General features: G+C 46.1%; 1 protein-coding gene across 8 annotated transcripts in view; it reads left to right on the top strand.

The window, feature by feature from the left end:
• BRPF3 (bromodomain and PHD finger containing 3) overlaps window positions 1-26,610 on the top strand; it is a 57,066-nt gene that overhangs the window by 27,163 nt on the left and 3,293 nt on the right. For 2 of the 8 annotated variants that reach the window (XM_082412564.1, XM_082412563.1), the window contains exons 12-13: window positions 3,774-3,928; window positions 5,262-10,247. In XM_082412564.1, the coding sequence (XP_082268690.1) occupies window positions 3,774-3,928; window positions 5,262-5,445 (339 nt within the window). In that variant the 3' untranslated portion in view covers window positions 5,446-10,247. The other 6 variants (XM_082412569.1, XM_082412566.1, XM_082412567.1 and 3 more) reach the window with 5 other exon arrangements.

The raw sequence follows: 26,610 nt of genomic DNA, 5'->3' as shown, positions 1-26,610 counted from the left end.
TTTACTTAATGTCTGTCATGCTAAGTTCTTGAAATGCTGAGGAAGGTATGGTTATTCTCATTTTGTAGGGGAAAAAACTGAAGATCTATTTGCTACCATGGTCATCTAGCTATTAAGTGGCAGGGTTGGAATTTGAGCCCAAGGCTCAAAGTGTGTGATGTCAAAGCCTGTGTTCTGAGCCACTGAGTTCAAAATCACCCACAGTCCCATCTATTCAGAGATTACCTCTTGATGTATATCCTCAGCCCTTTTTTTTCTGTTTAATGCATAAATGTGCATAAATATGAGACCGTACTCTGTTTAACCTCCCCTTCACTTAACAGCACACCATAAGCATGCATGTCTTATGCCATTAAACATTCTTCATCAGCAACACTTTCATTACTGCATCATCTTCAGTCGTATGCGTGTACCTTATTTTAACCATTCCCTAGTTGGTCATTTAGATCACTTTGAATTTTTCACTATGATAAACAGCCAGCAGTAAGCATCATTGTAGCTTAACATTTGTGCACATCCATGGTTATTTCTTCACAGTGAAGAAGTCTTAGGAATGCCTTCTTGGGGCGTCTATGCAAAATTCTGATGCAAATCGCCAAGTTGCCCCTTAGAACATTAGTTCTGGTTTATACTCCCACCAACAGTAGCTAAAATTTCCATTTTTTCCGTAGTAGCAGTAGCTAAAAATTCTAATTTTTACCACCTTGATTGTTATGTCTTAGGGCTCTTTCTATATTAGGGAGGTAATATCCATCTGGCCCTGAAAATACTGATTCTAACCTTTGGGGCATGTCAGAATCATCTGGGGGAATTTTTTAAACAATGTAGATACTGGGGCCCCATCTCAGAACAACTGTATTAGACTCTCTAAAGCCAGACCAAGGCGTGAATATTTTTGTTTCTTTGTTTTATGAATTTTTTTTTTAAACTCCCCAGATGATCTATAGTGGGTGTTGAGAACCGCCCTGCCAGCCTATGTGTGCACACAGAGCTCTGAGCCTCTCCCAGCTCATTTGTGTCTATGGCTCTTTTCATAGGCAGCAGCCTCTTAAGGTGAAGAGTGCAGGAACTCTGATCCTTTTTGGACAGGTGACCAAACTGTAGCTCCAAGAGGTTATACGACTTGCTGGAGCCATATTGGAACCCATGCTACCTGCCTTACCCCCTGCTTAGCAGTGGCAGGTGGGAGATCCACGTTGTGATCCAGTGCTGAGGAGGTTGGACCTGGGGCTGCCTTCACAGGCTCCATGCCCAGCTGTCAGGGAGACCCCCAGCTTAGTTGTTGAAGAATTGATTAAGACTGTGCAGGTTTAGTTCTGTTTTTTTAATCTCACAATACAAAGAAAGCCAGTCTAAAACTAGTCTCTTTTTTTCCCTTTTTTTTTTTCTTTTTTTAAAATAAATTTATTTATTTATTTTTTGGCTGTGTTGGGTCTTCATTGCTGTGCGCGGGCTTTCTCTAGTTTCAGTGAGCGGGGTCTACTCTTCGTTGGGGTGTGCGAGCTTCTCATTGTCGTGGCTTCTCTTGTTGCGGAGCATGGGATCTAGCCGCGTGGGCTTCAGTAGTTGTGACACGTGGGCTCAGTAGTTGTGGCTTGCGGGCTCAGTAGTTGTGGCTTGCAGGCTCTAGAGCGCAGGCTCAGTAGTTGTGGCACACGGGCTTAGTTGCTCCGCAGCATGTGGGATCTTCCTGGACCAGGAATCGAACCCATGTCCCCCTGTATTGGCAGGCGGATTCTTAACCACTGCGTCACCAAGGAAGCCCCTCTTTTTTTCCTTTTTAATTATCTTCTTAATCATACATTTTCTTTCGTGATAAAGAAATTCAGCCACCACCTGAAAAAACCCACCACCTGAATACAACCTGTGTTTTTATTTTGGTTTATGCTCTCCCAGTCGTTTTCCTCTGCATACTTAAATATGTACTTGCGCATATAGTGACTATACGGTTTTTAAATTTCTGAGGCTCTTGTTCTTTAAAAAAATGTTTTTTGTTTTTCTGTAAAAATTATGTATCTACATTATAGAAGCTTTGGAAAAAGAGAGGAAATCAACACAAATCCCAGCATTATGACATCATCTATAAGCATTTTGTATTGTTGCTTCTATTTATCGTTTATATATTATAGCTGTAACAATAGTGTGTGTACACATTTATTATGTAATGTGTTAAATGTTATCGCAGACTTTATTTCCATGTTGTTTTACATCTGCATGACATTTGAGTGAATGGACCATTATTTATTATTTGGGGATACATTTGCCTCTGTCTTCTTTAAAAAGGGAGGCGAGCTCCCCTTAAGAGGCAGACTTGCCCATCTTGCTTCTGCCCTTGGGGGGACACTTTTCACAGTCTGCCCCACTTTCCAAGCCAGGCACTATCCCCACTGTTGATAATCGAGGAAGTTCAGGAGGGCTTGTCTGGTGGTTCTCATTAGGACCCTTAGCTTCAGTCCCAGGAGGGACAGACAGGCTGGGAGTTAGAGTTTTTACCAAATCACACAGCTGGGGGCAGGGTAGTGGTGGTTCTTCCTTAGAGTAAACTCTTAACTAGAGGACCTGCTTTTAGCTGCTTATCTTGAGAAGGATGTAGGGAAGCTGGCAGACACCCAAAAGTAAATAGAGCAATTTATTATTATAAGAGGCCCCCTGGGACAGGGTATAGGAATTAAGATTTCTCCATCTCTGGAGAAAGCTGCTTCCTCCGTAAGTTTCCAAGTCTCCCTGGCCTTGGTGCACAGAGATTATCAGCCAGCTGCTCTGGAAGCAGGGGCTGTGTAGGAGGCAGTGGGCAGCAGAGGTCCAAGCCTGGTCCAGGCGCCTGGTTTTAGTCCCAGCCAGCTACATCCTTCTGTGCTTGGCGTTCTCCTCTGTCATCTAACACTTGTCAGCAGACTTCTCAGCATCAGCAAGAGGATGAAATAAGATGATGTGTGAATAATTAGGAGCTTTGGTAACTTTGTCAGTGCTCCACAGAGCTGGAGAATTATTGTTGTGTTGATGCCACCAGGCATTTTGCTGAGCCCTTGCCCTTGTGGAGCCTGCAGCCTCAAGGACTAATTCTTCCAGTGGCCCTTGTTTCCGACCACATCATTCTCCCCTCTTCAGCAACCCTCCACACTCAGTCTTTTGCCTTCTCTCTGATTTTACCGTGGAGGTGCTAAAATTGTATCTGGTCTATGCACCAGGAAGGATTATAGTCAGATAGGAAGGTGGTGGGTAACCAGGAGATCTGTTTAGGTAGAACCAAAGGGATGGGCCCTCTGGCCGATGCAGGACCTTCTTCACAGCCATGGTGTCTAGGAAGCCCCTGAGATTTTGAAATGAATTGCATAGGTTCTAAAGGGAAACTGGCAGGGGAAAAAATGGCCTCCATTCCTCTCCCCTAAGGGACATTGGGAGGAAGGCGTTTGTCTGTCTGGCCTGGATGTCAGAGATGCTCCACTCACTTCTGAAAACCCCCCACCCTGGCTTCCCAGTACTTCTCTTTCAGCTCTGGGGCCTGACAGTTGATGGAGCAAGCTCCCTTGTCGGAAGGTCTGATTGGAAAGGGCCAAAGGATTAGGACAATATCTGGGGAAACAGAGTCAAAATTTCTGTTTGGGGTACTGAGGGTCATTGGAAGAGGTCAGCCCCTCCATCACTGCGTTGTGGGCAGAGCCAATCCGCTGCATAGCTTTGGTGTACGGTGGTTCAGTGGTTAGTCCTACAGCAGGGCACACTGTTCACCCCGTCCACCCCCAGCTGAATGCTGTCTCCTTTCCTGCTTCCAGATCATCGATCCCAAGATGCCCCGGGAGGGCCTTCTGCACAATGGCGTCCCCATCCCCGTCCCCCCACTGGATGTGCTGAAGCTGGGAGAGCAGAAACAGGCCGAGGCTGGAGAGAAGCTCTTCCTTGTCCTCTTCTTTGACAACAAACGCACCTGGTGAGTGGGTGCTGCTGCTGGGAGGGTGCACCAGGATGCAGGCTGAGGGGCCCAACCAGGTGGCTGTTCTAATGCTGACGTGCCGGAGAGGTACAGAGAGGGGATGCGGGCTCGACCACCCTGCCTCCACCCAGGTGAAGGTGAAGGGTTACCTGCCAGCAGCTGGTCTGCATTTGCCATGTTAACAGTAACCTGGTGTTACTAATAACACTGATTAATGTTGTTAATAGTAACTGAGGGGTATTGCAGATCAGATTCCTTGCGAAACACTCTGAGATGGAGATTTGTATTAGGAGTCTTATTGGGAAGAGCTGTGGGGGTGAGGGGGTACAGCACTGGGCAGAGGAAAAAGTTGAACTGCAGTGCACTTGCTGCAGAGGCCTCAGCTCATCCTGTTTGGAGCTCTGGAGCTGGGTGGCTCATTAGAGATGTCAGGGATTAGGGCTGTGCCTTTGTACCCCCATGTCAACCAGTCATTGAATGCTGGCTGCCCCTGGGGAGGGGCGTGATGTTGGTGGGGGGTGATTCCTGGAGCGGGACTCACTTGAGAGCCTGTAATCTGCCAACACTCCCAGCGGCTGCAGGAAAGCATGTCTCAGTCCTGGGCGGAGAGTTCTGGGCAGTGCAGGATCCACCGCAAGGGGCTTGTCTGCTCATGGCTTGCAAACACCAGCAGGAGGATTCTTTCACCTCTGCTTCTGTAGAGTGAAGAGGTAGGACTAGCTAATAGTTATCATTTATTGAGCATTTACCCCATTTCCTTATGCAAATTGCTTTACATGCATGATTTCATTTGGTCCTCATTTAAATCTTCATTAATCCCCTCCCAATCCGTTTTGCAGATGAGGAAGCTGAGGCTCAGAAAGCCAAGAATCCATAGCCAGAACTGGGATACAAACCAAGATCTGGCTCCAAAGGCTGGGCTCTTAGCCACATGTTATATTCACCCAGGGATCTTTTAAAAAACACCAGGTGCAGGCCCCACCAGAGATCATTTCATCGATTCCTGGCATCAGCTCCACTTCCTAGCTGTAGCTCCCTGACTCCGCAAGGCAGGGTGAGGCTCAGAGCCCTCCAGATGACTCAGCTAGTCTCCCTGGGGGCACACGGGCTTCCCTCTTGCAACCGTCTAAGCTGAGTGAGTGTCCTCGGCCCAGGTAAGGGCCTGGCTGCAAAATAAGTCCCTTGGTGGCTTCCCGCCTGTGGCGTCCCAGTCTGCCTCCCTCTGCCCTGTCCCCTCCCCCTGGCTTTGCTGGTCCTGGGCAAGTGGGTCCAGAAGAGCCTCCTTTGGGACCCACCACGGTCCAGGCTTCTTACTGTGCTTGTATTTTAGGCAGTGGCTTCCGAGGGACAAAGTCCTGCCCCTGGGTGTGGAAGACACTGTGGACAAGCTCAAGATGCTGGAAGGCCGCAAGACCAGCATCCGCAAGTCAGTGCAGGTGGCCTACGACCGTGCGATGATCCACCTGAGCCGAGTGCGGGGACCCCACTCCTTTGTCACCTCCAGCTACCTGTAAGGGCAGGGCCTGGCCTGCATCTGCCTGCCCTGCCTCCGTCCTGTGGGGCACAGAGAAGCCTCTTCCTGCCCCAGCCAGACGTATGGCTGGCAGCTTGCCCCTTCCATGGCAGGCCAGGGACTGGGCTGTATCCTCCCCAAGGACAAGGCCCCAGTTTTGACTGGCTGCATGGTTCCCCTGGTGGGCCTGCTGTGTGCCAAAAACTCCCACCTGAGCTCCCTCAGGGGCTGGTCCACCGAAGAACCAGTTAGAAATAGAAACAGCTGTGAGGCTTGGGCCCAGCCGAGGAGATAGACCTGGCCCCAGAAAGCAAGAGGTCTTGGGCTTTCTCAAGGGTGTGCCTGGCCCCCTCCAACCCATTCCCAACTAACTACACCTCAGGGTGAGCGAGGCTCTGACACTGACCCCAGAGGTGCTGTGGATACACTAGGGTCCCACGGGGAATCTCACGGAGCTCACCCTCTCTCTCCATCACCCATCCTCATACCTCTTCCCTGTCCCATCTTCTGCACCTCTGCCCAGTCTCTCTTTTTCCCTTGTTCCTTTCCCGACTTCCTCTTGTGCCAAACTGACAGAAACCATCACCAAACTGATCTTTTTCTTTTTATGGCTCATTCCCTTTGAGGCCAGCTGCTAGCCTACCACTTGGGTGACCCCTTCACCAGCACACCTCCCCACCCCCTTACATGTGCTACAGACAAGCAGCTGAGGCCAGCCTGTGAGAGCTTGCCCGCTTAGATTGAGGCAGGGCCCCTCCGGCCCTCTTCTGTCTTGCAGAGAGGTGGGCTTAGGCTGGATGGGCTCCTGTCAGCAGACCAGGCTGCTTGTGCCAGTGTCCATCTGTCCATGTGGATTCCGAGGGTTGTTGGGTGAAGCTGTGCCCTTTGGCTGGGTCTGCCCTTTCACTCCTCCTAGCCTCTCCTCGTGGGCTTTTCCTTTTCTGCACCTGCAGCTTCTAGCCTCTCTCTCTACCAGCAGGGATGGCAGGGGGCCTGCAGTCCAGCATCTTCGTGTCCTGTGCTGCGCTCTGCCCTGCCCAGCCTCTGCTGCTCCGAACTCCAGGGAACACAGTCTTTTATTTCAAACCCTCTGTCCCCTTCCCTCTTCTCCTTCAACCCCCTCTCCACCTTTACCTTCTTAAAAACAGAAGGGAAAAAAACTGTGAAACGGGAATGCTGACTGACAAACCAACAACTTTCAGAGGCTTCGATGTCTGTTCTCTGGATGTTTCTTTTCACCTCTTAAGCACCAAAGTTGCAGGGCCAGGTTGCAGGCCGCTGATTGCCATGTTGATTTTTAACCTGACGTTCTTTTTAATTGTTTTAAATTTTTCATAGGGGAGTTTTGGACAAAACAAAGTCACTGGGGAGATCACTGCCATTTTTACACACTTTTTAAAAATACAACCAACCAACCGCCACGACTTCTTACACGTTTGGGACATGAGCCAGAGTTTAAAAGGGAACCAACAAAACTCTCTATAACATAAAGGATGGGGTTTTGGATTTTGTACAATAATAAAACTACAATACAGCCTATGGCTAGGGAAGGACATAGTGTATATAATTGTAAAATACTGTTCTAAATTATTCAGGCCTATAGTTTCCACTACTGGAGTCCTCCATTGTGTGGCTGAGTATTTTAAATGCACACAGTGTGGTTTATTTAAAGGAGCCAATGCGTCCCCCCTCCCCAGGTAGTCGGTTGGCTGTGGACTATGTGACCTTCGTCTCAACCTGTGTTGTAAGATCTCGGGGCTTTCTCTCTCTCTCTCTCTTTCTGTGTCTGTCTCTTTCTTCCCCCCAACACTTTCTCTTTCTTAGTCTCTTTCTCCCTTTTTTTTTTTTCAGTCTCTTTGAATCTTTCAGTCTCTCTCTGAGTCTCATTTTTAAAACTGCTCTTTTAGAACGGGAAACGGCTCAGATCCTGCTGTGGCATGGGGCCTATGTGTCTCAGTCGCGTCTGCTGTGAAGCACACGATGCTCTATTTATTGTAGAAAGTGACTTTATTTGCTTTCTAGAATTGTTTATAACAGATGGTATAAGAGAGGTAATAAACAGAGAAAAATCTATGCTTGTAAAGAATACAAAAGTTAATTTTACCTACTGTAATATGACTGTCTTAAACTTATTTTCTCTCTGAGAAATAAATGTTCTAATGGGCAGCAGTTGCTGTGTGTGTTTGATGTCGTCAGTGGGGCCTGCCCTTCTCCTCCTAATCTCTGCAGCCCTCCCCCTCTTCAAGACACCAGGGCCTATTAAGAATGGGGTTGTCTAGCTGTTGCAGACTCCCAGCTGGACAGGGCTCTGTCTCTCTGTCTGTCTGCCTGCCTGTCTGTCTCTTGGACCCCTGGGAGGGGTGCAAGAATGGTTTCTGACATTTTCCTCCCCAACAGCGCTGCCTTTTGGGAGTTGTGGAAGATCCAGCCTACTTCCCGCGCCTTGGCTGCTCTGTAGCCCCAATCCTTTAGGAGCATCTGCTCCTTGTTCAGTGGGAGAAGTGGCCCTTTGGACATCTCGGGCACCTGTTCACCACGCTTGCAGAATTGGAGAGTCTAGGCTGCTCCCACCTCCTTTGACATTATTGCCGACCCCATTCTATAGAGAGGGAGGGAGCCGGGACACACAGAGAGTCAGAACATGAGCCTGACTCCTTTTAGAGCTGGAAGCGAGCCTTGAGCTTACCTGGTCTTCATTTTGCAGATGTGGAAACAGACCAGCAAGATTAAAAAACTTGGCCAAGGTCAGCCAGCCAAGAAATGGTGGCAGAATTGTGGGATGAGGATCTGGCCAAGGCTTTCTTGTGGGCTCCATAGCATTTCAAGGCTATGCTGGCCTGTTCTGTACCTCCCTCCCCTCTCTGTGGCTCTGGCTCCAACATTTCTGGAAAGGGATATCTTGAGCAGAAGCAGGAGTATTCCCTGGGACAAACGGGTTGTTGGGCCTAGGATAGCTTTTCCCTGACCCATTCTCTCTGGTTCTGCCTGGCTCCTGTGCTTGGCTGGGAGTTATGTATCTCAGTGTGTGGCTGGAGGGCACAGGAGTCTCCTGATCACCTCCTCCACAGGGCCTTTGAAATTCTTATCATTGAAGTCACTGAAGTGTAAAGGCTGTCAATCTGGTATAACATTAACAAAGTATCTCTAATGTACTGATGGTCCTTATATTATGTGTTAGAGTGCAAAGCTACACAGTCCTAATCCCAGGAAGCTAACAACCTGATTTATAAGACACATTGCAGACAACTCTGAAAAAGCTTCCAGAAGAATGGAGCAATTAATTCAAGTGGGGTTAAAAATACCTATATATGAATTTATATTTTGAATTACAAAAGCAATTTAGAGCGAAATTACAAGCTCACCCTATAGAACATTTTGCAAATAAAGGAAAAATGACCAGATGAGTAGGATTTTAGTAGAGGAGGATAAAAAGAAGTCATTGTAAATAGATGAAGCAGCTTAAACAAAGGGCAGCCTCTAGGAGGTATGGTGTGTTTTGCAACTCCAGTGACCAACTGCCATCCCCTTTGACTGCAACAATTTAGGGAGTGAGGCAGTGTGTTCGGGTTAACAGCCTTGTCACTCACTTGCTGTGTGACCTCAGGCATGGTACTGGACCTCTCTGAGCCTCTCTCAGACTGATTTAATAGAGGACCCCAAAGCCAGGGTGAGGCATTAGTTCATGGTAGGTGGCAGCATCTACTGAAGGATTTGAATAGGGAAGAAACTTGATTGCAGCTTGGCAACTAATTAGACATCAGAGTCAAAAAAGAGTGTTATGGCAGGGTCACTGTGTGGCTGGAGGGACCAGCAGTGAGTTTGCGGGTGAGGACGGAGGAAGAGTTTAGTTTTTGATGAGTTTATGTTGCCTACAGGACATCTGAGAAAAACCCCCAGCAAGCAGATGGAACTGGACGTGGAGTTCCAGAGGAAGGCAGGAGCAGATGACAGAAATGTGGAGCCACTGAAGCCCATCAGTGTAGTTAGGAGAATGGCCAAGGGGAGAGAGGGGGAAGGGCAGAGCTGAGGAAAGCCCCTTATGTTTAGAGGATGAGGCGGGGGGACAGAGGATGGAGACAGCGCCTTCAGAGGTATCTGGTCCCCAGGGAGGGCCTGACACAATGTCAAGCCCTAAGGATCATCTAGCCACCAACCCACCGCCCCCCCCCGCCACCAACTCATTTCACACAGAGAGGCAGGTCAGGTGTGCTCAGTATCACAGAGCAGGAAGAGGCAGTGCTGGATCAGAATCCAGAACCCAGCACTTTCTACTCTCTCCATATCCACATATTCAGAGCCCTTGAAGTGAGTAGATGTTTCCTTAATTAATTTTATCACTGCTGGGATTAAAATTCATGGCCTCAAGTCTGAAATATGATACTGGAGCATGTGGGGGCACTCTGACTAGGAACAGAAAATCTCACTTTCCTAACAAGTTAAAAAATATCATTAAAAGCATTTGCCAAAACCCTGGTCAGCTTGGCCACTTTCATTAATGTAATAGTTGCCATTAACACTTGAGTGTGAATTTGCTTTTCAGATAGACTCTTCTGACCTGGCCAGGCTGTGAGCTTTGAGAGAAGAGGGGGTGAATGGTAGGACTGCTAGGCTCTGGGACAGGTGCTGAAGGGAGATTGAGTATGGGGGCCTTGTCTGCCCCTGGATCTGCAGGCTCTCCACGGTATCTGTAGGGCAAGGAGCGTGAACATCTGGTCCTGCCAACTGCAGCCAGTCTGGCCTTTCAGGAACAAAGGAAGGAGGACTTTGAAGGAGGAAAATAGTTTCTTCAAAAGATGGGGAAGAAGTTTCTGCCTGACTGTGTGGTGGAGAAGAGGGGCCAGGGAGGTGTGTGTCTGGGCCAGAGCTGGAGGGGAACTCTGACTTGACCTCGGCACTTGGCGGTTCCCTTCTGCTTGTCCTTTCCCTTAAAGGGTGGAAAGAAAAGATAAAGATGTATTTGTATTTATATTATATATTGCATGCTATATCATATATATTGCAATATAATTACATATATGTTAGTATTCTCTACAATTTTAATATTCTTAAGAGGGCCAGGGCTCACAGGCTACATGGAGTAGAAAAAGCTAATTGTCCCCAAACTTCAGGAGGGTTGTTGTGTTGTTATTTCAAAGAACACTGTGTGTCCTTTGCTTGGCACCTGTAAGGCTGGTTGGAAGTGGAGGGTTTCAGTCTAACTCCCCTCACTTCTGAAGCAGTGTCTGAGTTCCTTCCTCTTCCTTTCTGCTTTGTATTGGCCCCTTTTGGGGACATAAAGATAGTTGGGGGAATGCAACGTTGATGGTTCCTGGTGGGCAAGAGTGCAGGATGCATAGGGGTCCAGAGGAGGGCCTCCCCACCCACCCCAGCTTCACAGTCCAGAAGACCGCCAAAGGATTTTATCTGAGCTGGTCACAAAAGAATATAAAATTTGTTATTTGCTATCTAACTTGGGGAAAAAAAAATGTTTAAGTGCAAAGGAGAAAGTAAGACTATTTTAACCACTTAGAAATAACCATTTCCACCATTTTAATGTAATTCCCTACTGTCTCGTTTTTTCTAGGTAGAGCATGCATGTATTTTAGTTTCTTGTACTGGGTTGCTGGGAAATCAGCTGATAGCTGTCGGCAGTCACTGCAGAAGTTCTCAGCATGACTGGAACACAAGGCCCAACAGCTCTTCTGCCCAAGTTTAACTTTTCCTCACTTGCTGAGTATCATGAACTGGCCTGTGCCAACCATTGCCTGTTATTGTTGTTTGCTTGTTCCCGTCATTTTGCTAAGATATTGGTAGACTCTAACAGTTGAAATTGAATGGGAGCTATAGTTCTCCATCCTAAGAACTTTTGCTATTGGGGGTACATCTCCATGGAAATAAATCTTGGACCAAATTCCACCCCATGTTCAAACACCTGTGAGCGAGGTGGCCCCCAAAAGGCCATATACTTTCTTCTTCAGCTTGAGAAGTTCCCACTCTCTGCCCTCTGGTACAGCACCAGCACCTGGCACGAAAGGTCATTCCAAGGTGGACACACACTCTTTTGAGTGCAAAACCAGCTGCTGAGTAGGCCGGTCAGGGGGCCAGAGCAACGGAGCTTTAGACCAAGAAACAACTTTTGTTGTTTTTGATATAACTTTACATACAGTAATTAAGATACACAAACTTGAATCTCTGTGAATTTTTACATTTGTAACCATCCATGAAACCACCACCCAGATCAAAATACAGAACATTTCCAGTGCCCCAGAAAGTTCCTCATGTTCCCTCCTAGTCAATATCTACTCCCCCCATCCCCCAAGGGTAACTACTATCTAGGATTCTATGACCATAGATCCGTGTTGCCTGTTCTTGAACTTCATATGAATGGAATCAGACAGTGTGTGTACTTTTTTGTCTGGCTTCTCTCATTCAATATCATGTCTCTGGGCTCCATTCCTGTTATGCACGTAGCTGTAGCTTGTTTTGAGTAGTATTCTATTGTACAAATATACCATAGTGTGTTTATTCTCCTGCTGGTGGACATTAGGTTGTTTCCGTGTTGAGCTGCCATAGTAACACTGCTATGAACATTCTTGTACATGTCATTTGGTGGACACAATGCTCATTTCTCTTCAGAAAATCCCCGAGAGTGGAATTGCTAGGTCACGGGTTGGGTGTGTGTTTAGCTTTAGTAGTTCTACCAAACAGTTTTCCATTGGTTGGATGATTTACACTCTTGTAGCCGTGTATGGCAGTCCAGGTGTTCCATATCCTCGCCAACACTTAGTATTGTCAGCCCATGACGTTTGCTCTAGACCTGCTTGTTGAACGACTTCCGCTAAGAGCCATCATACAGCAAGGCTTCTTTCTTCCTGTACAACACTACCTTGCTCCCAAGGGAGAGTTATGAACTGCCAAGGTGTTTTCAACTAGGGAACCCCCCACTGAGGGGATGGGTGAGGTGGGAGAACTGATCCTGTCCTGTGTGGCTCAGCCTTCTCTTAGCACCTACCTCTGTACTATGGTGCCACCCAGATCCTGCTTGGCTCTTTGGGGAATAAGGAACTTCTTAGTTCAGAGTAACACAATCCTCCCTGGCCCCCTCCTCCTCATCCCTGGCCATTGGACTCTGGGGGACTGAGCCCAGCTTCAGGGCTCCCTCTCTCATACAGACCCACACTGCCAATACTTCACTCCTCAGGCATCCTGGGTACAAGCAGGGCAGAAGGCACCCCCTGCACATTGTGTTCAAATCCTTCCTCGCCCACTGGCTGGTATCTGAAATTCCATTAGCACTTCATGCCTTTACCTCTCAAGGCCATGATCCTTGGGGACATGCCTGTGGCCCTGGTTTCCTTTGAATTACTGGTATCCCAGCGTGATAAAGAATGTGCGAGCAGGTCTTGATGAGGCAGTAGAGCAAAGGACACCGGGTCCTTGAGGGGAGGATTAAAGAGGGGATGAAAAGGGCCTATTTGCTTTTGGCTGACCTTGGTGACACAGACGTACATTTCAGAGCCATCAAGGATGACGGCTCACTAAATCGACTTCAGAGGAATTGTTCAGATCACAGGTGGGTGAAGGTCTGAGATAAGACCGTAGGGTCAGGGGAAGAGACCCAGAGAGGGAGTCTTGTTTAGGAACAAAGCTCTGGAAACAAAAGATTGCAGAGCCCAAATTGATGTGGGCAATCGTGTGAAGCCAGCCCTGTCCTTAGGTGCAAGAACGTGTTGGGGTCTAGGCCAAGCTGTGGGATGAGGACACAGGCTTCCCTGGGCTGTCCAGTGGGGCTTCTGGGTCCACTTATGATTTTGGACACACTCCCAAGGTTTTGGAAGGTTTTGACAGCCAGAACCCCGCCATTCCTCCTCCTCCTGCCCCTGTCCCTCCCTCCTCCCTTCCTCACACCCTCCCTTCCCTTTCTCCCTCCCCTCTGTGTCTCCCTATCTCAGTCTCTCTTCAAATTTTATTATTATTTATTTTTAAGTCCAATTGATTTAAGTGATTCAGAAAATTTAAATATTCAGGAAAGTCTCCCTCCTTGTCCCCAGCCTCCTAGTTCCCCTCCCCAGAGGCAACCGATTTTTCCAGTTGCATATGTAACTTTCCAGAGGTAGTTTAATATCAGCGTATGTGTGCACGTGTGCACATGTGTGTCTGTGGGTGTGTGTGTCCCTTTTTTTATACAAATGGTAGCACACCGTTCACATTGGTCTAGCCCTCATTTTTTAAATTGTTTTTATTAAATATTGATTAGGTATAAAAATAGTAGTTATACAATATATATCTATTTTTAAAAAAAACCATAATACAATAAGCCACCTGGTAACTACCACCTCTCCTAGGGCCTTTAAAATCCTCTCTGTGGCCCTTCCCAGCCTCACCTTTCTTCCCCTAAATACTGTCCTAAATGTTATGTTTATCTTGCCCTTTTTTCCTTTATAGTCCTGCCATATGTTCATGTCACCATACAATAAGTATGGGGTAGTGTCTCACCTTTTTGGATTTTGAATAGAAGGAAGTGTACTGCATGCAGTCTTCTACAGCTTGCTTGTATCGCACCCACGATTAGATTAAGGGTCTTGAGGTTCAGTTGAGTGATGCCAATCATTTTCACTCTGGTATGGAATTCCATCGTATGAAGATACCACAATTAATTTTTCATTGCACTATTTAAGAACATTTGGGTTGCTTCCAATTTTTTGCTGCTAGGATCAGTGCTGGTGTGAATGTTCTTAATTGTTTCTCCTGGTGTGTATGTATGTTTGGGGGGGTTGGTTGGGGTAAGGATTTCCGTGGGGCATTTGCAGGGGCCTAGGGAACACACATTATTGTCAACTTCAGTTGATAAGGGCAAACTGTTTCCCAGAGTGGTTGTGTCAGTTCACATACTTGCCAGCTGTTTGAGAGTTCCCTTTGCTTCACTCCCTCGCCGATGCTTGGAATTATGAGTTTTTAAAATTTTACAGGCTGATACATGTGGAATCATAACTCATTGTGGTTTCAATTTTTTATTTCCCTGATTATGCACTTCGAATTTTTTTACTTAAAATATATTTTGGCAATTGCCTGTATCAGAGCGGTAAGGACTTCCTCCTCCTTTCTTAGACTGGAGAGTGTTCCATCATATGAAAATCTGACTATTTAACCAGTTCCTTATTGATAGACATTGAATTGGCTCCATTGTTTTACAGTCAATTCTGCAATGAATAGCTTTGTATAGAGATGGTAAAGTGTGTCTGTACCTGAGGGAGTCTATATGTAGGTTTCTTACACAGGAATCTTCTGAGACGTTTAGATGAAAATGGAAGATGGTTTTTGCTCCCCTCTGGCCCTCCACCTGTCTGCTTCCAGCAAATTCCCTTAATTCCCCAAGTTCCCAAGATGGGAACTGTATCTGTCTTGTCTTGTTTCACCACCACACCTTTTCTCTCAGATAGTGATGCTCATCTTCCCCCCTTCCCTCTGAACCAACCCAGGACCAACTTGTTCACCCCTACACTCCACCCCCACCCCCCGACACACAGATTCCTTAGGGACGGTCCTACCCCGGCTTCTCCTTCTTATGACCATCCCCATCTCAAGAATTAGTATTTCCTAAGGGGGTGGGCTTTGCCTGGCCCTGAAGGAGAAGATAAGAAAACTGACCGCAGCCCTTACAGAATGAATAGTCTCAAAGGGGGCGGGGCAACAGATACATAAAACAACCAGGAAGTCAGTCGTAGGACAAATCCCAGCCCAGCACCTACTGACTGTGCTGCCCTGGCAAACCTGGGCCTCATTTCTTTTTTATTTATTTCTTTATTTATTTATGGCTGTGTTGGGTCTTCGTTTCTGTGCGAGGGCTTTCTCTAGTTGTGGCGAGCGGGGGCCACTCTTCATCGCGGTGCACGGGCCTTTCACTGTTGCGGCCTCTCTTGTTGCGGAGCACAGGCTCCATACGCGCAGGCTCAGTAGTTGCGGCTCACGGGCCCAGTTGCTCCGCGGCCTGTGGGATCCTCCCAGACCAGGGCTCGAACCCGTGTCCCCTGCATTGGCAGGCAGATTCTCAACCACTGCGCCACCAGGGAAGCCCCTGATTTCTTCATAGAAAGAGGACAGTAACCCTTCTCTGGGGCTTGGGGCCGAGTGGGGCCTATGTTCACCCACTTGCAGGTCATAGCTTTCCTTGTTATCAAGGACACTTCTAATTCAAGGAACCCATGGTAATGACTATGGTAGACGCAAGTTCAGGGTCTGAGAGCATCCGGAGGAAGGGGAAGGAAGCCCAAATTGGCATGTCGGTTCACAAAGAGCTTTTCCTTATTCTGCTATAGAGCCCACATATTCTCTCTTTGGTGGGTGTTTTAGGGGGCTCTGAACTTATGCAGCTATAAGGCATGCTACAGTGAACAGCCTTGACCTCAGGTCATCTGGCATGAGCAGGTACATCTGCTGGATGAGGCTCTAGAAGGGGAGCTGCTGAGTGCACTGGGCACCATTCAGTACACCCTCCCTGAATCTGCTCATAGACTCAACCATAAAGATACTTCTTCCTTCCGTAATCAGACTCCTTTAGCACTTTCTCCCATAGACTCTGGCTGTCTGGGTACATGTCCTGTATTCTGGGTACTTCTTTGGGGAGGGAGCAGGCCTAATTTCATTCTCCTGTGCCCAGCATGCAGTAGGTGGGCACTCAACACAGGTGAACTGAGTTACCATTTACCTTCATAGAACATTTCCTCATTTGGTCCTCAAAACGACCTTGTGTGTGGGCCTGGCGGAATGATCGTCCCCACTTTACAGGTGGGTAAGCTGAGGCTCAGAGACACCCTGTCTTGCCCTTGGCCATACTTGGCCTTGGCTTCAGGCTGAGGAGGAACGGAAACCCAGGGCTTCTGACTCCCAGCACAGATTCACTACCCCTGGGCCACACTGCCTCCCAGGGGCTGTTGAAATGCAATTAGCTGAGGTAGGACCCTTGTCTCAGCCTTACTCTCTGGCTGTTTTTCCGTACACAGAACTAATGGCCAGGGCCTTCAAAGCCTTATTTTCTTGTTTATTTGCCAACAAAGATTAGAAAGATCAGAATATCTAACCAACATTTTTTGAGTCCTCACACACTCCAGGCAACCTCTCAGCTCATTTACTTTTCAGAAGCTGAGACATTATTATCCCCCTCATACAGATGAGGTTAAATGAGTGGTAAGTAGCAGAGCCGGGATTTAAACCCAAGCAGAGTCCACTTTCTTAACTTTTCTATACCACTGGCTCTCAGTCAATGGCTTTTAATATATGACACTAATGAATTATCATTATAATATTATTTCAAGCCTCTGTTGAAATGGTGGCTCTCTGCTTGGTATTTTAAGGATGACAGGAAGGTCCTTGGGGGAATTCCCTGGTGGTCCAGTGGTTAGGACTCCACGCTTTCACTGCCGAGGGCATGGGTTCAATCCCTGGTTGGGGAACTAAGATCCCACAAGCTGTGCAGCATGGCCCCCCCAAAAAATAAAAATAATAAAAATAAATAAATAAAGTGATCATTTTAAAAAATAAAATAAAATAACAAACAAACAGAGAAGGAAAGTCCTTCACCCATAAAAAACTAAATACCTTCCCACCAGTTTAGGGCTGCTATGATTGCACAAGTAGAGCTATATCCCTTAGGCTGACAGCTTTGATCCTTGATGAAACGAAATACTTCCAGGTCTTTGTCAACTTTTTAATGCTCAGTTCTGCTTTTCATGCCATGAACAGCTCTCTCCTTCTCTATAGTTCTTACAATAAAACAAAAGAGGTTTTACTCAAATGTAACATTAAGTCACACTATTAAATATGACTTTACAAACTCCTCCTCTCACCACTGTCACTATTTACGAATTATCTGAAGGTCTTATCTCCTGTTACAGAAACTGGATTTGGATCCGCTTGCCTGACACACAGCAAAGCCAATCTACTGACCCCAGGTTGTGGTGAAGAAAAGTACAGCGTTTATTGAAGGCACCGAGCAAGGAGAGCGGGTAGCTCATGCTCAAAAGACCCAAACTCCCCAGTGGCTTTCAGGGAAGGGTTTTTAAAGGCAATATTAGGGATGTGGGTTGCATTCTTCTGGCTGGTTGGTAGTGAAGTAACAGGGTGAGGTTTCGGGAATCAACATCATCAACCTTCTGGTCCCAACCGGCCTGGGGGTCTATGTGCTTGTGGTCAGCAGTTTTCCTGGTTGCAAGCGGGAGAGGTCTGGTTTGTGTAAAAACAGTTTAGGAATGTGTGTCAGACCTCGTTATCTATATCTTTCAGGGAACTGGGAATTCAGTGACTCTGCTATGTGCCTGATTTATAGTCTAAATTGTTAAGTTTCCTAGCCCAACAGCTATTCTTTGTTTCTGTGTGTTCGAATTTCCTAATCATTATCTCTTGAGCCAGACTTTTGAGACGGAGGAGGGGCCTGAAGCAAAGCCTTTTACCTCAAGAGATGGGGAACATGGGAGGAGTGGCTCGTACACCCAAGAGGTCCTAAAGTGTCGCACACAGTTTCACTCCCACCTCACTGTCCTCTGTCCCACTCGTCCTGCCATCACGCTCAGTGCTTTCACCATCCATTTGCCCGATCCACTGATGATTTGTCCTCCCTGCTCCATGGCCTCCTCTCCCCCAATGATCTTATCTTCCCTGGCTCACTACTCAGCCCCACACTCAAGCCCTAGGCCCTCTGAATATCCCATGTTCAAAGCTCTTTCTAGCTCTTCTCTTCAAGCCTTTACTCCCATGGGCCCCATAGTCCACTGATCTCACTACCTTTCACTGTCCCCTTCAAATCCCTTCTCCCCTCCTTTCCCTGCCTCAACTCCATCGTTAGTGATTGCAACTCTTCTCTTATCTACAGCCTCCCCTCCCGTACCTCAAGCTTTCTAGATTGTACTCACTTGGCAAAACTCCAGCCCAGTTAAATCCAGCTCTTGGCCAGCTCCACCTGCTCCACTGTATATTTTACTTGTTTACTTTGCTTGCCTCTGTCTGCCCCTGTAGTACGTCAGCCCCACGAGGGCAGGGACCGTGCCTCAGTCCACTGCTCTGTGTCTCAGTCCATACACAGAGCAGTGGACTGAGGCACGGTCCCTGCCCTCGTGGGGCTGACAAGGTAAATGTGCATGTTTGTTGAATGCATTTCTTTCAGAGTGTGGAGAAGGATCTGAGAACTCGTTTATGGTGGTATGTGGGGGCAAAGTGGAGGATGGCAGTCACATTGTGTCCAAGGAGGAACAGAGGAGGCGGAGCAGGATGAGGAGGACAAGCAGGGGACTCCTCAAGTTCGCCCAAGGAAAATGCTGCTATTCCTTCCTAACTGACTCTTCTTGTTCTGGGAGAAGATCTTGAAAGAGTTCTTCATTCTCGAGCCCAAATTACAGAATTCTAAACCTTTACCAAATTGTTGTTTCCTGCTAGTCTTGGTCACTTAAGGCTTCCAAGAAGACATTTGAATAGCCGTGATTAGCAGAGATTTGAAGCCCAGAGAACAGAAGGGACACATGGGCACTGGTGGCAGAGCCAGGACTCGAACCCGTATCCTGCCTGCAGTCCTGAGTTCTCTCCTACTGCCTGCTGTGCTGCCCTGCTGTGCTGTCATTTGCCCAATTGTCCTTATCCTTAAAAGAAGGAGAGAAAATGTTTTGTCTAACCCACACTGAACACTCATGAAAAATGCTGTGGAAGAGATTTGTTACCAGTTCGGGTCCTTGGACTCTTTAATCCGTAGAAATTGATAAGAGGCCAGACGAGGAATTCAGGCAAGGCTTTATTGGGAGCAAAAACAAATAATGGGTTCCCTTGCTCGGTCTCCTAGGAGGGTGGGCTGGTTCCTTAAAGGGGGTGATGGTAGAGGCAGATTGGTGGGTCAGGACAGAGGGGTAGCTTAGGTGGTCTGCCCACCCCCTCGGTGGTGCTGTGTGCAGGAGTCATGCACAGGACTCACCCTGTTTTTCTCCTAGTACCTCAGAAATAGCAGTAGGTTTATGGCCTTTTTATGTCTTATTCTTCATAATTGCCCCAACTGTGCATGTATATAGTTATTTTTAGTCCCTTATAGTTTCTTTGTACTGTGTCGCTCTGGTAGAGGGTCCTAGGTCCCAGCCTATCTTAGATTGAAGGATCCAACAAGGCTCCAGCAAACCCGTATGACATGCTTACAGAGTGACACACATTCCCTCATCTAATCCCCACGGCAGCCCCCTGAGGTTGGTACTGTTATTACCCCCATTGTATGGAGAAGGAAACGGAGACACAAGGAGGTTACACAACTACGCACACAGGAAGTGGCGGAGCCTCTGTGTGATTCAAGAGCCTATGCTTATAACCTTGATGCTCTAGGGTCGTAAATGCAACACAAAAATGACTTTTCAGTTTAAGCAAATTTTTTCCCCTGAAAGGTTTGAGTCCTGTCAACAAAAGGAACTCTGACCCTCTGAAACAGGAAGCAGTGTGCGAAGGCAGGCACTCCTTGTTAAATTGTGTGCAAGAGGTGTTTCAGCCCCAAGTCTGAAGGGGAAGTGCCAGAGGACAGGGGAAGGGGAAATGACACTTGGTTTGTCCCATTTTGTGCCAGATGCTGTCTGTACGTTAGCTCCACTCAATTCTCACAGTGGGTCTAGGTCATGTGTTCCCGCAGCTAGTTGGTGGTAGAAGTGGGATTCAAAACGTACACATTTTACTCTATCAAGAGGCTTCCCAAGGCAGTGTTACATAGGACATGTTTAAACACCACAAATAAGGCATTTCTGGGTCATGAGCTTGGAATTTAAAGTAATCTTGGTAAGCCCCAGCTGAGGCTCTGACCATTGCATTCTTTCCTTCCTCTTTATCACTTGAGAACTGAAAAATTTTGTACAGACTAGACTTTCCACTGAGATGGGTAGAGGAGTTTGAACCAACTAATCGCTAAGTTTTGACTCCAAAAAAGGAAACAACTTGCTCTAGTTTGCCAAAACTTAGGTCAAATACATTTTTTTAAAAAACTGAATTGTCCACAGGATCCCATTTGGTATTTTTGTCTTTTTAAAGATCAGTGAACTAACTTGAGGTTTCTAAATAGAGGCAGCCCAGAGTGATAGAACCGTGGCCTGGGGGTCAGGACTCCTGGGTCCTGGGCCTGGCTCTGACTTGGGCTTGCTGTGTGACCTTGAGCAGGTTACCTCCCATCCTGGGCTTCAGCGCTATGAAATAAAGGGCTTGTGTCTGATGAGCTCTCTGTTCACCTCTAGACCTCAAGTTCTAGGATAGGATCATGGGCTCTGGACTCAGACACTGGAATTCAAACCCCTGTGTCATTGTTTACTGGTTGGTAAGTGAGCATGTTGAACAAGCTGCTTAACTACTCTGGGATTCAGTTTCTTCATATGTAAAACAGATTGATAATACCTCTGTCACGGGGTCGCAAAGACTGAATGAGGAAATTCCATAGTTCCCAGCACGAACAGAGGATGCACTCAACACTGGTTAGACACAGCAGTGATGAGGGTTCTTTATATGTTATTAAAAATCAATAAAGAACCAGATCATAACAATCTAAACTACCACCAGTAAGTACTTATTGAGCACATATTCTTCATTTGTGGTGAAACTTTCGGTTGGCTACCCAAACCATTCCCAGCCCCTTCTTGGCCGTCTCCAACCACAGAGACTGGAAATCCCGATATTCTCTTTCCCAGCCTTGCTCGAAGCTTGGGGTGGCCGTGTGATCCATGTTTTGGCCATGAGACATAAACTACCGGGTGTCTTCTAGGAAAGTTTCTGTTCCCTGCTATAAGGGACAGTTACCAGTGGACAGCCCCCTGCTGCTGCCCCTTCTGTTTTTTTCCTGCCTTAAAAATATATTATGTGGAGCAGTGGCAGCAGTCTTGTGATCATGCAGCACAATCACGGGGAGGAAAAGCCAACAAGTCAAGTGTATCAAAGTGTAAGGCTGGAAAGAGTCTGGGTCCTGGATGACATTGTTGAACAGAGAAATCAGCCCCAGCAGCTGCTGGCTGTTAGACTTCTCACTAAATGTTAAAATACAAACCCTGTTTGTTTAAGCCACTGTCATCTGGGCTTCCTGTTCCGTAGCTGAGCCCATCCTATCTCATACATCATTCAACAAACATTAAGTTTCTACTAGTACTAGGCACAATTCTAGGTATGAGGTTTACAAGAAAGGATAAGACATCTTTGAGGTTTTACAGCCTATTCAGGAAGACAGCCAAGCTTTTTTTCTTTTTTTTTTAATGCAATGAAAATGTAAATGGTGGTACAACTGAAGTCTCTAAATGTTAGCCTGAGCACATAAAGGAAGGGGTAGACTATTGCTTCTAGACTGTAAAAGCTTTCAGAACAGATACTTTGTTTTTCTTACCAATACATCTCTAGCACGTCTCTTTGCATATAGCCAACACTCAATAAATATTTGTTGGATTTGGTAACTGTTCATGCGGCTTACCCTGCGTGAAGGATGATCTCACTTCTGTGCCCTTTTGAAGCTAAGTATGGCCACAGGACTTGCTTTAGCCAATGAAATGTAAGCAGAATCGAAAAGGGAACCCTCATGCACTGTTGGTGGGAATGTAAATTAATACAACCACTAAGGAAAAGAATATGGAGATTCCTCAAAAAATTAAAAATATAACTACCATATGAACCAGCAATTCTACTTCTGAGTGTTTATCCAAAGAAAACAAAACCACTAATTTAGAAAGATACATGCACCCCTGTGTTCACTGCAGCATAATTTACAACAGCCAAGATATGGAAGCAACCTAAGTGTCCATCAATAGATGAATGGATAAAAAAGAATGAAATCTTGCCATTTGTGATAACATACATGGACCTAGAGGGTATTATGCTAAATGAAGTAAGTCAAACAGAGAAAGACAAATACCGTATGATTTCACTTATATGTGGACTCTAAAAACAAAACAAACAAACATAATGAAACAGAAACAGATTCATAGATACAGAGAACAGACTAATGGTTGTGGGGAGGGGGGTTGGGGGATGATGGGTGAAACATAGGTCCATTTCAGGCGGAAGCAGGTAAAAGCTGGTGCCAATCTCTGTGCTCTCTCTTCCCCCTTGCTGTTTGTTGCTGGAACATAAACTAGCCAAACCTGACTAATACAATGAATGAATCATTAATTAAATGAATGAGTGAATTAATAGTGGCAGTGTTGGGAATGGATTAAAGGGGTGGGGACACCCAAGGCAGGAAGTTTGGGGCTGACACTATTGGTTCCTTACCCTAATAGAAACTGCCTCTTCACGCTCTTCTCATTCCTGCTGGCAGAGCCTGCATCCCACTATTGAGACTGAAACTGATAAATGATGGCTTTCCCAGCCTCCCCTGCAGCTAAGGCATGAATGTGTGACCCAGTGCTGGCTAGTGGACCCCGAGGGAGAGTCTTCTGGGGGGCTTTCTGGAAAGGGCTTTTCTCTCAAATAGAAAGAACAGGGGTTTCCCTGGTGGCGCAGTGGTTGAAAGTCTGCCTGCCAATGCAGGGGACACGGGTTCAAGCCCTGGTCTGGGAAGATCCCACATGCCGTGGAGCAACTAGACCCGTGAGCCACAGCTACTGAGCCTGCGCGTCTGGAGCTTGTGCTCCGCCACAAGAGAGGCCGCGACAGTGAGAGGCCCATGCACCACGATGAAGAGTGCCCCCGCTCACTGCAACTAGAGGAAGCCCTCACATAGAAAACGAAGACCCAACACAGCCAAAAATAAAAAAAAAAATAAATAAATAAATAAATAAAAGTTTTTTTAAAAAAAAAAGGGAGAACAGACTTTCCTCATTGTGTAAGCTACTCCACATGGACTTTTCTGTTACTTGCAGCCTAAAGCACCATAACTGATACAGCATTGATTGCTACAATGTGGCAGGAGCCCATGTGAGAGATGAGGCTTAGTTGAAAGGATAGAGAGGAAAAGATAGAGCTGAGGAAAGCTTGGAAGTAAAATCAATAGGACTCATGACTGATTGGGTGCAGGGGTTGAGCTGTGTGCTGTGCGGAATAAAAGAGGTTTAAAACCCAGTCACTGATGTCAAGGATCCCAGTGAGAGAGATACATACTGAATGAAAACACCAACTGCACGAGGTAGCCTATCACGGGCCAATGTGTACTGTAGAAGCTGTGAGGAGGGAGGGATGAGGAGGGAGGGATGAGGAGGCAGCACAGGACTTGAAGAATGGCTGGACTTCGGGTTTGGATGGATAAAGAAGATGATGATAGTCTGGGCAGACCCTTCCTAATATATCTTAGACCAAATTTTATAGCTAGTACTTTACAAATAGTCTTTGTCTTACAACTTTCATTTTTAACTTTGTTTCAACCATTTTCACATATTAGATGAAAGGCAATAGAGGGACAATCCAGTTCAATACCAAATGTACTTTAAATGTAAGCATCATTTAAAATATGGCTACTTAATAAATCATTAGGTAGATACGCTGTAGGTCATTTACCTATTTCCTTGCTCTCAGATGCTATGGGTTTTCAATGCTTGAATATCTAAAATAATGCTCTGGTGGGACTTCCATGGTGGTCCAGTGGTTAAGATGCTGTGCTTCCATTGCAGGGGGCGCAGGTTCGATCCCTGGTCAGGGAACTAAGATCCCGCATGCCGCCACACAGCGCGGCCAAAAAATAGAAAAAAAAAATTAAAATAGTGCTGTGGTGAGCTCTTTTGGCTAGAGTTTTTCTATGCCTTAAATTATTTCCTGAGGATAAATTTTCAGGAATGGAATAACTCATTCAAAGAAATATTGAAAGCAGTGAGCCTCACCCAAGACACAGCTGCTATAATTCTTGGTAAATAGCCAAATTGCCTTCCAAAATGCTTCTATCATTGCACATGAGATTTTTGTTTAATATGAAAAGTGCAAACCTGGATCCACCTGACTCAGGAAGAACTTAGTATGTATTATGGCTATTTTCACCTTGTGAGCTTAGCCCTCAGGATTCTCTTTTTCATCTTAGGTTCCTAATAGTCAGGGTGGGCTGCTCCTGTTCTGAGCTCATATGGTCTGAATACATGGCTTAAGTTGGAGATATAGTTAACTGAGCTAGAAAGCAATATGCTGCTTCCTCATCTTTTCTTGAAACAGAACTCCAACCCTTCATCAAAGAGCTAAACAAAGTAACCATTAAATAGCCAAGTAAATAATTCGACGTGATGATTTGCTTTTAAAAAGTAAACTCTTAGGTTTAAACAATAATTAAGTTTCTTGAGAAATAAATGTTTCTATTCTTTTCTCACTAATCCTGAATTATTTTCAAGCACAGCTTAATCTCATCCTGGTCTTGGTCCTCTGATTAGAATAGGCCATTCTAATTGGAGTTAGAATTAAAAAGTCCTTGCAGGGCTGATGTAAGGACCTATCTGGCTTCCCAGACGAGCAACCTGTTGTTATACTGGCTGTCAAGTCTACTTAACTCTCAGCCTTGGACTCAGACCCCCTTACCCCCTGCCCCCCACACACAGAGGCTGAGACCACTTTGGGCCCCAGAAAAGCAGACAAGAGGGGCTAGCCACGTGAACTGGACTGTCATCTGTCTCCTCCTGAGGGAGAGGACGGTCCTGGGCATTGAGAGAGAAGCACAATCCTAGCAGAGACTGGAAAAGGATGCTCAAAGGGATGGCAGGGGCCATTTGTAGCCTTTTTTTTTAGACTCCACATATAAGCGATATCATATATGTCTTTCTCTGTCTGACTTCACTCAGTATGACAGTCTCTAGGTCCATCCATGTTGCTGCAAATGGCATTATTTCATCCTTTTTTATGGCCGAGTAATATTCCATTGTATCTATGTACCACATCTTCTTTATCCATTCTTCTGTTGATGGACATTTAGGTTGCTTCCATGTCCTGGCTATTGTAAATAGTGCTTCAATGAACATTGGGGTGTATGTATCTTTTGGAATTATGGTTTTCTCTGGATATATGTCCAAGAGTGGGATTGCTGGATCATATGGTAGCTCTATTTTTAGTTTTTTAAGGACTCTCCATACTGTTCTCCATAGTAGCTGTACCAGTTTACATTTCCACCAACAGTGCGGGAGGGTTTCCTTTTCTCCACACCCTCTCCAGCATTTATTGTTTACTTCCCAGTTTGGCTAGACATCAAATGTCTGCATCATTGAAAAATCACGAGAGTACCTGAACAATGAATTGGCAACCTTTTTCCTAACTACAGGCCTAATCAAAACTCAATATAATAAGTTTCCCTTTACTTCTCTGAATCTCATTTCCTCTTCTATAAACTGGGGTTTAAAAACTCTAAAATTCTGGGGCTTCCCTGGTTGCCCAGTGGTTAAGAATCCTCCTGCCAAGAAAGGAGACACAGGTTTGAGCCCTGGTCCAGGAAGATCCCACATTCCGCGGAGCAACTAAGCCCATGCACCACAACTACTGAGCCTGCGCTCTAGAGCCCACGAACCACAACTACTGAAGCCGGCGCTCCTAGAACCCGTGCTCTGCAACAAGAGAAGCCACCACAATGAGAAGCACCCGCACCGCAACGAAGAGTAACCCCTGCTCGCTGCAACTAGAGAAAGCCCCGCGCAGCAACAAAGACCCAATGTAGCCAAAAATAAAATAATAAATAAATTTAAAAAAAAAACCTCTAACTCATAGTATTGCTATAAAAACCAAATGAGGTGATAATGTGAAGGTCTCTGAAAACAGATTAAGAAATTATTATTCGTTTTTTGTTTTCATTAATAATAATGCAGCTAACATCTATATTGCAATTTATAGTTTACAGTAGTTCTTCTCAAACTCTAATGTGCGTATGAATCACTTGGGGGTCTTGTGAAAATGTGGATCTTAGGTTCAGTAGGTCTGGGACATGAGATTCTGCTGCTGCTTGTTCACACACCACACTTTGAGTAACAAGGGTTTGCAGCAATTTGCAAACATGAAATTTACTAATAGTCAGTTCCTGACAGACTTCAAGTCATCAGTTTGGACCGTTGTTAGTGTATCCCACATGTTATATGATCAAAGCTCAAGGTCTGAACCGATTGCTGATATAGACACCCATGGTGGCCAAGTAAGTGTTGTCTTGGGTTTGACAAACTGTTCCTGGAAGGTGAGTATCTCAGGAAATATCCAAGGACAATGGGTCTCTCCTTGTAATCATAGCTTAAGTTAGGGCCCAGAGTTTTGCTCTGATAATTAT

This window comes from Balaenoptera physalus (genome assembly GCF_965194825.1).
Source record: "Balaenoptera physalus genome assembly, chromosome: 11".
NCBI classification, from domain to species: Eukaryota; Metazoa; Chordata; class Mammalia; order Artiodactyla; family Balaenopteridae; genus Balaenoptera; species Balaenoptera physalus.
Note: the sequence above shows the minus strand (reverse complement) of the source record. Positions and strands in the feature narration are given on the sequence as shown.